The 14966-nt window shown below is 36.4% G+C and overlaps 1 protein-coding gene across 1 annotated transcript in view; it reads left to right on the forward strand.

Annotated features, from left to right (window-relative positions):
• CTPS2 (CTP synthase 2) overlaps nucleotides 1-14966 on the forward strand; it is a 103106-nt gene that overhangs the window by 53647 nt on the left and 34493 nt on the right. Inside the window, 4 exon segments of the mRNA XM_032226156.1 lie at nucleotides 2031-2119; nucleotides 2686-2780; nucleotides 4659-4721; nucleotides 9403-9446. Of these exon segments, the coding sequence (XP_032082047.1) occupies nucleotides 2031-2119; nucleotides 2686-2780; nucleotides 4659-4721; nucleotides 9403-9446 (291 nt within the window).

Raw genomic sequence — 14966 nt, forward strand, 5'->3', positions numbered from 1 at the left:
CTTCAACCAAATGAAGTCAAGGGTTTTTCTTTCCTAAGGGATCAGTGGGGCATTAGGTGGATTGAGGACATTACCTCTACCATAGGGACCCTGCACATGATGTTGGCTCAAGGGAGCGATCAGGAAGAGATCAAGTGCTAATGGGAGGCTTTGTCCAGGCCTCCTCTGGGACTGGATCTCTCCAAGTGGACGGGAGAAGCAGAAAACTGTGGACTGAGACCCAGGTCAACTCACCCCCCTGCAGGGTTATTTCACATATTTGTGCGAAAAGACATTTTCATCTGTCACAGCAATTAAAACTTGGTACTGGTCTCAGCTTGAAATAAAAATGGCTCTTTATCTTACAGTAACATCATTGGAGCCAAAAATCCATAAACTTATTTCAAACAAGGAGAAACAAATATCACACTAAAAATGTGTAATAATTAAATAAGCTTCAATTATTTTGTAATAATTAAACTAACTGTAATAATTAACAATTATTACAGTTACAATTAAACAACCTTTAAAGATTTTGTTATGATTAAATAAGCATTTATGATTTTGTTATAATTAAATAAGTGCTTATAATTTTATTATATTAAATAGGTGCATTTCATATTAATAAAATGGAAGTTATCTGATCATTATTTTAGGAAAGTATTTATCTTTTTAAAAAATATATTAGTGGTCCACAGGATTTAAAATTATGAATTAGTGGTCTGTGAGGTCCAAAAGATTGGCGACCCCTGACCTAGATGATATACAGATCTATACTAAAACCATGGCGGAGCATGTGAAGTTGGTTAAAGCAGTACTGAAAAAACTTAAGGTCGCCCAGCTTTACGTGAAGCTCTCTCACAAAGTCAGAGCTGCTATTTCAATGATAATTGTATGAATATATATTTAATATATACATTGATTGTAAGAAAGACACAGGCAGCCTTGCCCAATCCTCCAACCTCTATATTTCCAGCAAATGTTGTCATTGGCTGGCATATAGCATTGGTTCTATTGAAACATGATCTGTAGTTTGTGTGAATAATATCAATTAGAAAAATGCAACAGCAACAGCATTTAGACTTACATACCACTCCACGGTTTACAGAGTCAGCATATTGCCCCCAATAATCTGAGTCCTCATTTTACCAACCTCGAAAGGATAGAAGGCTGATTCAACCTTGAGCCACTCATAATCGAACTCCTGGAATGTGCCTGCAATACTGCATTCTAACCACTGTGCCACCATGGCTGTTGTATGCAGCTCATAATTCTCCTGATTTGAAATAAAGATCCTGATGCTGATGTGTGAATTACTGGAACTTTCAAAGTACAGAAGGGCTGTTATTATTTATGAATGATTTTCAAAATGATTATAGGTTTAGAAGAACAAAATGGTATAATTTGTAATGTATCATTGCTGTGAAGTTAAACATTTTCATTTTATCTGCTGGAAATAAATATCCTATTAAAATATTTAAACATTGTATTGAAGATTCCTAGAAACTAGCCTCTTTATTTAATTACCTTAAATACCTTTCTTTGATCCAACTGATTTTTTTAAATATAGAAATTATATCCCTAAAAAGAAATTAGAAGTCCATTTTATAATCTTGAATTGCATTATTATATTATGAAAAACGTGCCACCAGTAATAATAACTGTTGAATTATTAAATTTAAACATATTTTGTTTCTTTACACAGCCTTCTATTTTTTAATCTGCTGTGCACTTGGCAAGATAAATGGCAGCTCATTCATTTGAAATAACCCTTTCCTTATAAATTTGAAAAACATCCTGAAGCCCATGTTTTATTTAATCTGTTCTGCACTATGTAAATGTCTCTAAATTATGTAAAATTTACATAATTCAGTAGCTCCCTAATACTTAGAGTACTATCACTATCAGTGCTAGAGTATAAGCTTTGCAAATTCAAAACTTTACTAATTGTAAACTGTTAAGATTTTTACTTTGGGAAGAGTTCCACTGTATTTAATGTGTGTGTATATATACATATATTTAAAGTATGCCCTGCTTTTTTATTCAACTAGTATATAGATTCAACAGACCTTGAACCTGCTATGGAGGCTGAGAATCCGGTGAGATTCCATCAGGCCTGGCAGAAGCTATGTAAAGCAGAGTAAGCAAGTGCCTTTTTCTTCAGTTTCCACTCTGATTTACCAGGTTGATTCTTGTTTTTTGTTTTATAAACAAATGCATTTTAATTTTATTTAAAACCAAAACTTGAACATTTGATATGTCAATGTGTAGAGCATACAGGGACCCAACTCTTGCTATGCATTACTGGAAGTCTCAGCCTTATTTTTGCTGAAGTATTTCTACTGGGGTTTTTGAGTTATTTAGTTTTTGCTAATGTCCTAAACTATGAATTGAAGTAAGTTATAATAAAAAGAAATCTTTAGTTTATGTTCATTGGTAATATTATTATGTGAAAAAGAAACAGGTTTGTGCAATGCAGACAAAGATTTTTTTAAATTGTCCTTAACGGAGGTCACACCTTAAGTATCATAATGGTATGTTTGAAATAACGTACACTGATAAAATGTTAAGTACATACACCAACAGATGAAAAACTCAGATAAAAGGTCTTTTATGTTCTACCTATCAGTAAAAGTATGGCACAGATGCACATAAATCTCAAATTTAAATTATTATGCTTGAATTTGGTATTGTGTATTATTTCAGTTGCATATTAGTACCTGGAGGTTTCGGCCATAGGGGAACTGAAGGAAAACTTCAAGCCATTTCATGGGCAAGAAAGAAGAAAAAGCCTTTTCTTGGTAAGAATGTACACAGGAAGTGAAGTGATTTTAGTTTTGCATAATTGATAACTTTTATTCAAAGCAGATTTCCCAGGCTTATGAATCTCCAATTTGAAAGCAGAAATGCCAGTTCAGAAGCTTGTGAGCTCATGTAGCAGCTCTCTCAGAAATGTCCTGGGAGCTGTGGAAATTGATCTGGCTTCTACTTCAGCGGAAAAATTTACAGCTTGTTCTCTGTTGCCTTAAAACAAGTTGGTTTCTAACTTTTTCCTCTGCTGCTTGGTGAAACGGTGGTATTGTACTTTGCCGGTATTGTACTTTGCCACCTCTTCCTTTCTTGCACAGTCTCATTGAGGAGCTTCTATGCCATATCCATAATAAAGATATTTTTTTCCTTAAATGACAGGGAGGAAAAGACAAAAACAGACACAAAGCCTTGGTTGGCTTCAGGGTGGCCTCATATTGGCCTTCTGTTGACTCTAGAGAACAATAGGATGCAAAGAACAACTTCCAATCAGGTCTTACCTTTGGACAATTACCAGTCAGGGAACAATAGGATGCAAAGAACAACTTCCAATCAGGTCTTACCTTTGGACAATTACCAGTCAGGGAGCAACAAAGCTCTTTTTATCCCCTTTTTCCAAAAAAAGAAAATAAAATATCCCCATCCCACCCCTGATGTTTCAGTTTATGGATTTGTCTGGCAATTTGCAAAAACCATTGCAGTTTGCTATAATAGGTGAGTACAGGTAGTCCTTGACTTAGGATTGAACCATTGAACAATTGAACCTAAAATTTATGTTGTTAAGTGAGACATTTATTAAGTGAGCTTTGCCATTTTATGAACTTTCTTGTCACAGTTGTTAAGTGAATCATTGCAGTTGATAAGTTAGTTACCTGGTTGTTAAGTGAATCTGGCTTCCCCATTGACTTTCTTGTCAGACGGTCATAGAAGGTGATTACATGACCACAGGACAGTGCAAGTGTCATAAATATGAACCAGTTGCCAAGCAACTAAATTTTGATCAAGTGACTATGGGGATGCTGCAATAGTTGTAAGTGTGAAAAAAGGTTATAAATCACTCTTTACTGCTGTTGTAACTTTGAATGGTCACTAAAAGTTGTAAGTCGAGAACTACCTATATTCAAGGAAAATTTGTCTAGCTCTTATTCCTAGCTCCTAGTTACTTTCTAATAATAACATTCAGGGGCGAATATGTTGATTAATCTTGTGCCTAAGATGAAGAAAAGATCAAATATTAGAGCAATATAAATGCAGAAGAAAAGATGATGTTTAGAATTCAAAGTGATAAATACAGGTAGTCCTTAACTTACAACCACAATTGTGTACAGAAATCTAGCTTTAAGTCATTGCAGTTGTAAGTCAAGGCCCTCTGTGATACACACACATTTTTTACATCTTTTGTGGTGGTTGTCAAGAGAATCACTGTGTTCATTAGGCAAAGCCATTCTTCTATATGGGTTGTTTTTGCTGGAAACTAGCAAAATGCACTGGGAAGCAGCAAAAAATGCAGATCATGGTCACATCACTGCAGAATGTTGCAATTAATTATAAAAGTGATTGGTTGCTGTGCACGTGTCATAATGTCGTATGACCACAGGGGACAGTACAACAATTTATAATGTATGTTTGTATGGGCACACATGCTCTCTACAGGCCATAAAGCACCCAATCCATCCATTTCTGGATGTGAATGGTGGTTAGGCAGCAGGTTGTAAAGTTGAGGACAACCTTTGTCACATTTTCTTTTTAAATCTATGCTTCACTTTTTTGCTTTTGGGATCACAAAGCAACTACATATGTTCTGTTTCTTGGCTGGAAATATATATATGCATATGTGGAATTGTATCATTTACCATTTTTGTTACTTATAGGAATTTGTCTGGGAATGCAGCTGGCAGTAGTGGAATTTGCAAGGAACTCTCTAAACTGGCAAGGTATGTGCTTAATCAATGCTATTTTATATATAATTATTTGCGGGTAAGCCCCATGCAACTTAGTAAATATCTAGCAACTATAAGCTCCACTTATAGAAGGAGGTAGTTCTTACTTGCATTCACTAATTAATCAGACTGAGGGAATAAAGCAAGATAATTTTATTTAGCAGAATTGTTGCATAAGAAGTTCCCTCCCTAGAAAAAGCATGTCAGGAGGAATCCAGAAAAATATTCAACATTGGGGTTTTTAAATAGAATTATCTCATTATTTGTCAATAATATGTTACTTATACCATGTTTTCCCCAAAACAAGACCCGGTCTTATTTTCTTTTTGGTCCCAAAATAAGCACCACGTCTTATTTTAGTGGGATGTCTTATCCGTTTACCTTATGACTAGCGCAGCCACACACCTCCCATGGCCTGATACCTGTTGTGCCACTGCCAGACTTCTTCTGTGCCTCTCATTTGCAGCCAGATGCCACGTTGTTGTAGAAAAAACAGGACACGCAAGCCAGCTCTCCAGGGAAGGAATAGTTTATTGCGCAAGTTCAGAGACACAGGGCTGAACCACGAGCGGCAGGCAGGAAATCCCTTATATAGTTTATCGCGTTCAGATAAAGCCATCTGTTAGTTTTGGAAACATCCCTCAAGATTCGCCCTTTACAGCAATATTATGTCTACAGGAAGTGATAATACATAGTCAGCTAATGGAGCAGAGTAGCTCGTATTTTGAGGAAGTTAAATGTGTCTTTCAGACAGTCAAGCCAGAAAACTTGAGACTTTGCCTCAGCAGGTTTCATGTGCCTCTAACCCGTGTCTAACCGCACCATGTCCTAAAAGCAAACCTTTGCACTTTCTGTATATGGACAGTTAAAGCTTAATATCATGAAGAAGGCGGGGCTTAGCAGTGAGAAGATGGAGTTTCAGGCTACTCCTGAAATTCCTCTATACCGAAGGATTTTTGGACGGGTTCTTTGAACTCTAGCTGTCCCGGAGAAGACAGTGAAGGTGAGGAGAGACCCAGGACCTCAGAGATACCCGCAAATCTCGGGGGGGGGGTATTAACTCCTCGTGCCAATTCCTTTCTGGATTAGCTGCGTGCTAACTGAAACTGCAGGTTGCCCCTAAGAATGCTAGAAGTGATGTCATCTGGTAAGCTGATTTTATTATCCAAGAGAGACTGTTCGCGTTAAAAACTTAAGATAACTGAAACCAAAGAACAGGGAAATTTAGCGGCGAATTGGCTTTTTCTAATGGATTTATGGCTGGTGGTTACTTTACTTCTTAAATGCTTCAAGAAACTCCTCGACACCCTCCCCCCTCTGAATCTCCTTAAGTGGATCGTAAAATTTAGTTTCTACTAATTAGCCCGTCACGATTCGACACTTTTATTACTTTACTACTCGGCTTTGTTTACAATCACAGCCTGTGAGAGACTAAGAAGTCTGTGGGGAAAAAAAAAAGAGTTTGCAATTTTTAACTGCGACACACATCATGGCGTCCCAAAATACCTCTAAGATTTCATTTCAGAGACTTTTTTCCGCATGTAGAGGACTCTTTGATTCTTATCAAAGACTAGAAAGAAAATTGGATCATCTGATTTTAAAATATGAAGCAAAAACTGAGATTGTTGAATGTTTAAATGCTCCTGAAATACAAACGGAAAATGTGAGAAATGGTGTTTGGTCTATCTCAGAGGAAGAAAGGAGGGGGGAAGCTATAAAGAAGACTCATTTAAAAAGACAGAGTGCAGGAGGAATGGAAAATCCACCCTTGAGAATTAAAGTTAATTTGGAAAATTTTACAAGCCCAGGACAACATTATTATTATTTCATCACTGACATTCAGAGTCCAAAGGTGCCAAATTATCTTTGTCTGGATTTGATTATGAAAACATTTGGTAAATTTATCCAACGCGTGGCAATTGGCTGGAGAAGATCTTGCTATTGGAGAGACACTGGCTGATAGATGGAATGGATAGTAATATATACAATTTGGAACTGGCTGATAGATTGAAGAACACAATTGAAAACTAGTTAAACCTAATTGCTTTTTCTTGTAACAGATATAGTTGAATAATAATTGATATTGATAGTAATGTATATAATGTGGAGTTGATATGATAACTAACAATTGGAAGATTATACATAAAGAGTATTAACTACAATAATTATCACTATTAAAAACTAAATAAAATACATACAATCAAATGTTAATCAATACTGGGAAAATGTTATGATATATGATATAATTAAATATTATGGATGTCCAGCTAAAATAGGATATGAGGATTTGATGATAATAGAGGAGTTTATAAATAAGTAAATGAATTGTCAGCATGTGTTATGGATTAATTATGTAATGCATAGCTAAGGATGAAGGATGTTTAAATAACCAAAGGTAATTAAAACTGGAGGTATAATGATGTTGATATGGTAAATATTCGAGTTAAGATATTTGAATTAATATGAGTTAATGGAAGAGAAGCACCAAAGCATGTTGTAACCAGTTGATATACTTCTTTTTTTTTCTCATGATAGACACCTGTGTTTTGTTTCGTTTTCCTGCCTTGTCTCTTGTCGTTTTTGTCTTTTTTTGTATTATTTTTATTTTTTATTTTTTATTTTTTATTTTAATTTTTATCTTTTATCTGTCCTTTTTTTTTTTTGATTTTTTTTTTTTTTGATTTTTTCCTCTCCCACCGGTGTGGGCAGGGATTGTTCAAGATTATTACTTTCATCAATATTGCTAAATAATAATTACAGTTAAATGAAAATGGATATATAATAATGCCTTAGTTAATATGAGTTATGTTGGTTGACTGTGGAGGAGATGTACCAAAACTTATCTGTAATTGATTGATATATTTTTTACAGATGTAAAGAAAGATGTGTACCTGTTTTAAACTAAAATTAAAAAACATTTACTAAATAAAAAAAAAGCTTAATATCATGAGACCCTAGTTTGGTTCAGGCGTGAGACCTACCTTGGTTCAGCATGCTATCTCAACGTGGCTTGTCGCACTTGTGCTGCCGCTAGCGACAGGAGACTTTGTGGTTTGTTGTGCTGTTGCACACACGAGTAGCAGCTGGCGCAATGAGACCGCGAATGGCGACACCAGTGTGATGCGCCACATGGCATCTGGCCAAAAGCAGCCACATGCGGCTGCAGAAGAAGTTGGGCAGCAGCATAGCAAGTGTCAGGGTGTGGGAGGCCGCTGTGGTGGTCCTAAGGTAAGCCAGATGCTGGGCACATGAGACAGCTCCACCCCTGCCCTAGTTTGATTTTTACACTTGTGCCTCGCCCCACCTCATATAACCAGACAGTGGGCAGGGCTTAATTAGGGCTGATTTTGGGGGATAGGGCTTATATTAGGTGCAGGCATGACAATTGGGCTAGGGCTTGTTTTGGGGGTAGGTCGTATTTTCAGGAAAACATGGTATATGTTTATTTATTTGATTCAATTTTGGTGCTGCATAACTCCCAACTGCACTGTAAGTAAAATTTCTATGAGTCAATCACATATTTCAAGTAATAAGTTTCACTTCTTAAATTTCAGCTCCCTTCAGTATCCCTTCCTAGACTTTTAGGAATCTTCCATTCATCCAAGTAAAGACAGGATGTTGATGCCTTTAACCTGACTGAAGAAAATTCCACACTCCTTGTGGGATCATATTTCTAATGAAACTCTAACAATTGAAGAAAAAAACACTTAGATCACCAAGAGTAGTCAAATCTACATCTTTGTGCAATACCCTTTTGAGTTCTTGATTCATCATCATTTTAGCCATTGTCTATCTACTGCAGGATAAAGGGCTCTTCTGCATGTTTCCAACCCATATGACCCTGAGCTTTCTTTGTCAATTGGGACTACAATACTTGCTGATGTCATAGATTCATCTTGTTTTAGGTCTCTTTCATGGAAGCTTTTTATCAAATGGGATCCATTCTATGACTGCCTTGGTCCACCTGCCATCAGTTCTTCTTGCTATGCGACCAGCCGATTTTCATTTCAATTATTTTACTCTCTTGATGATATCATATACTTTCATTTGTTCTCTAAACCATATGCATGTCTTTCTATCTTGTTTTGTAATGCTTAATATGTTTACGGTATTTTTGATTATCCATAGGTATCTGCAGCTAACTATAATGATGTCAAAATGACTAAAAGTGTCTCACAATGCAAAACCTGCCTTTCATATTTGCATCACAATGTCATATGCAACAAACTGATGAGGCAGTCTTTGTGTCATAATGCCCATTTTCTTACTTTAATTATCAGCTTTTTTCTACCTTTGTTGCAATCACAATAGTTTAAGGGTACAGATTTCAGGCATACCAAAATTATTAAAACTAATGCATAGGCTTAATGTTCCTTATTGTTCATAGTGACTTTTAAGCACATGCTCAGAGCAAGAAAGCAATTAGGAAGTACTATATTTATAGATGTACATCTGTTATGTTTGCTATCATTGATATGAGTCTCTGCCCACAATGTCAATTAGGGCATCATTCGTAAATGTGTCTAGTCAGAACATGCTTATTTTAGTGGTTTACTTCATATTGTTTAATTGAAGAATATATTATGTATAATATTAAAAAGCCAATGAGAAGAGCATTTTAATCATCACAACCTATAGAGTTTACATCAGGTTTTTTAATTTTTTTTTTCTACAGATGCAAATTCAACAGAATTTGACCCCAATACAAAGAATCCTGTTGTAAGTATCGATTCCTCCTTCTGTTTAAATAGGTATTGGACTCTGTCCAGATTTTCTCATTCTTGATTAGACTTGTTGAATCACTTAATCAAGACAGACAAGCATTACTAATTCCAAGGAATCTGTTGCAAGCATGGTTAAGAATGTTTCTGAATGAATCACTTTTTGTGCATAGATCTTGCATTGAATTTTATGACCAGTTCAATGGCTTGATTTTCCAGTTGTACTCATAGTGTTTTCTTTCCAGTTCTTATTTTATTCTTCTTACTACAAATTAAATAAAACGAATGTTTGGACAAATCCATTTAAAATCTGTTGAAGAATACTAAATAAATACAGACCACTCATAATTTCATTTTTATATAAACATCATTTAAAGCAGACATTTATACCAGACCAATTGCTTTAGAAATGACAAACAATTATGAATGGATGCTTCTCTCAACTCTCTAAGGTTACACATAACTGTAGAATATGCTCGACTTTTGCAGGTACTGTTAGCTCAAAAAATAATGGTTTGAATACAGTTGGTGCCAAAATTAAGACAAAGAGTTCTGCTACTAAGTGTAGTGCTTTTGTAAAAAAAATGGATACATAAAATTATGTAATCCAGCAGTTATTAGACAGTAATCTAATATATTGTGTTGCATAATGTTTGAGGTAAGTGATAAAATAATTGCTCAGTAAATCAAGACTAGTAAAGAAAGTGCAACATTGCATGATTTACACTGAATCCATACTGTAGTATTAATCAGTATAGAACAGGGCTGTGTGTATTGGGTTGGAATGTAAAATTATCAATGACTGGTTAATATAATAAAAATCTCTTGTGTTCAGAGAGTACTGACTACAACTTATGTAATCCCCTATTAATGATATGGTTTGGATATGTACAATATAAATAGTCCCTACAAGGAGATTTTGGTCAGAAAAAAGGAGTTTCTAATTAAAAAAAACAGGAATATATAATATAACAAATGTTAAATGTTGAGTATGTTTTATCCACCTTTGCCACCCAATAAATAAACTGGAGTCTAGCATTTTAAAAAAACAAACTATAAAATATCAGTAATACCATAAACCCAAGTACACTAGATTAGAAAATGGTTCTTATAGTTTGGGATAATTTTCTTTTTAAAATGTCTCAGCATATGTAGGCCAGAGAACTATATATGATGATTTACTTCTGCAAGTTAAGCTGGATAATATCTGGTAGTACTTTATGAAACTCCATAAAGAAATCCCAGGCCTATAAACTAATCTACGCTAGACTAAACTAGATTAAACCAGACAGATAAGGCAATAACAAACTAGTTCAATATTGTTGCTAATCTATATCAATAACACAAGACAAAACTAGAATGAAACAACACAATTTTTATATAGATTTGTATAATATTTTGTAAACATGAAATAGCAGTCATGATAACCTATGAACCATGAATTAGTCTTAACAGCATCAGTTTTCTGATCTTCCAGATGACTTGATTATTTGTACTCAATAGATGCTATTGATAACTTTGAGGTATCACTTGGATAGCATATCCCAGATGCTGTTACTTTAATATTATTTCATTCTTCCAGATACTTTTCAACTGAACAATACCTTTTGTCAATTACATGCTCATCCATCTATTTTTAAGTCAAAGCGCCAATATTATTTATTGGTAAAGATAATAAAGCCTCAAATAGATAAGATACGACATATTCCCTGTGTTTTAGAGAGATTTATGAAATGTATTCTTTGTATTTTAGTAATTATTATTCAGTCTCTAATAAAGCAATTGACTGGCCAGCTTATGCAAATAAATAATGTTATTCCAGGTTTTCCAGGAAGAGAATAACTCTCCTTGGTTCTGTACAGCAAAACATGTAGACTGAATTTACAGCAGAGATTTTCTATGTTATCCCAGGTTAATCCCAGTTTACAAGCCATTTTTAGTGAATCCCAGAGATTTTTCCAAGCATTTTTTTTCAATAATGCAGGAAAAAAACAGAACAGAGTTTGCTGGCACTTCTGTAGGTTTATGTGATCCTCCTTTGAAGCAAATTTCTGTGTTGTAAAACGTTCCAGAAGGATCAGTTTGGTGTAATATTTAAGGTACACAGCTAGAAACCAGGAGACTGTTAATTCTAGTTCTGCTTTAGGCACAAAGCCAGCTGAAGATCTTGGACCACTCACTCTCTTTCAGCTGCAGGAATAAGGCAATGACAAATCTCTTCTGCCAGGAAAATTGCAGAGACTTGGGCAGACAGCCTACATGAGACAATACTGTTTCAAAAGCACACACATACAAAATGTACCTCTCTCAATGTTTATATGGAGTTTTGGGGTCTGTTTCTATTTCTTTTGGCTGTTATGTTGCAATACAATCATATGAAAGACTGCACATTCTTCAGAAATGATTCTGAAGAAGTGTTTTGGAATTCTTATGAGCCAGTACCTCTGGGCTACTTATTAAAGTAGCCCATTGTTGGAAGAAATGTCCATCTGGGTTCAGTTCCAAGTGGGGAGAAAGACACTGGAAACATGAAGGCTGTTCGGAAAGATGGTTTAATGGTGGACAGGACCACATGGTTTTTTTGGATTCTGGGCAAATGAGCACATGAAGAGAGAGAGAATTATATCGTCTCTGGGACTCCGTCTTGGAGCTTCCTGTTCCTGTGTAAGAGCCGGTATTCCAATTGGTTGTCAGACTCCCATGGAGCCATGCAGGGATAACTTTGCAGATTGTCTTGAGTCCCAGGCTCAGTTGAATCTTGCTGGGTGATGATGTAATGAAGAGGGTTGTGTTCTGAAAGGATGCTGGGCAATTCCTATGGCTTTATCCAGGTTTGGATTGTGAGGGCTAAGCCTATCATGTCCTGATGGTGAAGGTCTTTTTGTTTTGTAGATAAACTGACCCAGTCTTTTTTCTTGTAGATAGGTTGGCACCAGTCTTTCTGGGGCTATTAACAAAGGTGGGAACTGCTTTCCAAGAGCATGTTTATCCTTTTCTCATCCAGGGACGTGATTCTGCATTTTTAATATTTTCTAGAATATTCTTTATTTTATGAGAAGGGTAGGTGCTAATGTTCTACAATAGCTTTTCACAGGTTTTTGAAAAAGCCTGAAAAAATATGTAGTTGCTTTAAAAATCACACAATAAGCTCTCTAAAACAATTGCAGTGTTTTAGTCTGCTCATTTTTGTTGATTTCTTGTAAGCCTTCTTCAGTATTCTGGTGTAAGAGCAGGTTAATAGTATAAATAAATAAAAATCAATATTTAATACACACTGGAAGTGTGGTGCTTATTCAAATCCCACTTGAATTGTTGGTTCTTTGACTGGGTGTCTACTTAGCACACGGATGTCAAACTCGCAATGTCACATTGCCGTCATGTGGCGTTTTGCAATCAATGCAACTCTGAACCAAAGATAAAAGGTCCCCAATGGTGGAAGGACCAAACATCTGCAGCCAGTTAGTCTAGGTTCTTCTCTAACCAGATCTTACAGTTTCCAGGTGTTATATCAAGACCTTGTAAGCTTCACTTGGTCAACAAAGAATTGAGAGACACAGCTTGGTATCAGCAGCTTACTGATAATACATCTTGTCAAATTAAAGGCTGACTTCCTCTTATAGCCTCAAGTAGATAAACAACTGAAGGACAGGCAGTATTGGGTCCCAAAGCACTCTGCAGTTTAGGAGCTTTGGTTCAACTTCTCCACACACACACCAGCACTAACTATAACTAGTCTTAAAGGTGGAGAACCATTAATGTCATGATCTCCATTCCCACTTCCTGCAACTGGTTCAGAAGTATAGCATATCTGATTTAGTCTCCTGAGAGATCAAGGAGGGCCAAAATGGTAAGACCACCTAGTCATCAATGAATGCAACCAATGTCATATCGATACTATGTCCCAACCTGAAACTCCACTGAAAAGTGTCCAGATAATTTTACACTAAATGTATATACTGCATTTTTCAGAGTATAAGACGCACCCTTTTCCCTCAAAAAAGAGGCTGAAAATCTGGGTGTGTCTTATACACTGAATACAGCATTTTTGCCTCCTGAAAACCCTCCCCTTCACCAAAATGGCCATGCATAGCCTTTAGGAAGCTTTCAGAGTGCTCCTGGGAGCTGGGAGGGCAGAAATGACCAAAAAAACAGGCCATTTTTGCTCCATTTTGCCACACCCCCCCCCAGGAGTACTCTATAAGCCTCCTCAAGGCTATTCATGCCCTTTAAAAAAAACAATGGGCATGTTTTTGTGAAAAACAGGTTATTTTTGCTTGTTTTGGGGGCCCTCACCCCCCAGGAGCACTCTACAAGCCTCCTAAAGGCTATTCATGCCTTTTGTGAAAAATGGGCCGTTTTGGGGAGGTTTGCAGAGTGCAAAAACTTTTTTTTTTAAATTTGCCTTTTCAAAATCTTGGTGCGTCTTATACTCCGGTGCGTCTTATACTCCGAAAAACATTGTGTGTGTGTGTGTATAGTATCTTTACGCTGTACTAGATTCATTGCTGCAATCCAGTAAATGTGAAATTAGAGTGTCCCTTCTCTTTCATCTCTCCCCAAAATCATGTCCTATCACATTATCTTTTTAATGTCAAATGCAGGCATTTTTTCTAAATCTAAGCTGAGTCCTACAGTTTTGCACATCTGCTGTTCATTTAATGAAAGAATTTGGGAGAATGAGGCAGCAAACATTATTGAAATGTTTTAATAAATATAATCTCGTGCCTCAAAAAGAAAGCCATTTCTTGTTTTTCAGGTGTTAATTTATACCATTGCTTTTCTTCCTTTCTGAGTAATTGTAATGTGGTTTCTTATGAAAGCATATATTGATGAAATACTCCAAGTTTGGCTACAGCAACCTCTACCTCTTCAAAAGAGACCTAATCACCATTCAGTCCATTTCCTCCAATATGGTGTTTTAACATGGTCCCTAAGTTTAATAAGAAACTTAGTATGTGTTTTTCTAATAGTGAAATACTGACCTTCCATATTTATACAGATAGTCCTCAGGTTACAAATGTAATGGAGCCTGTCAATTACATTCATAACCCAAGGATTCATTGGAGTGAATCACATAAAATAAACTTGAAAACTCACTACTTTCGTTCACACATTCGCTAATCAAATGTGTAGGTCGTTAAGTGCACATGAGGTATCATCTCAGGGTGGCGAAGGCCATGGGGGAGCCTAGTGCAGGGACAAGACCACTGCATCCAGCCACCAAAGGCCTCCCTCTACCCAATGAGAGATTCCATGATCTTCTTCCCACCCCTTGGGTTCCAAGCAGCTTGGGCCTTTCCTTCCAACCTGTCACTGATCACTAATTTATCTTTGGCACCACATTTGAGAGCCCTGCACTTCCCACACTCACCTCCTACGTGGCCTTGGATGCGGGAGCCCTTGGCTAGTCAAGTGGAGAAGCTCTGGACCGATCTCTCTCCTTCCCCACTGAGCCCCAGCGTCCCTCACAAGTGGGCATAACCCTGTCCCTCCACTTTCTGGAGTGCTGAACCTGCCC

This window comes from Thamnophis elegans, chromosome 11 (genome assembly GCF_009769535.1).
Source record: "Thamnophis elegans isolate rThaEle1 chromosome 11, rThaEle1.pri, whole genome shotgun sequence".
NCBI classification, from domain to species: domain Eukaryota; kingdom Metazoa; phylum Chordata; class Lepidosauria; order Squamata; family Colubridae; genus Thamnophis; species Thamnophis elegans.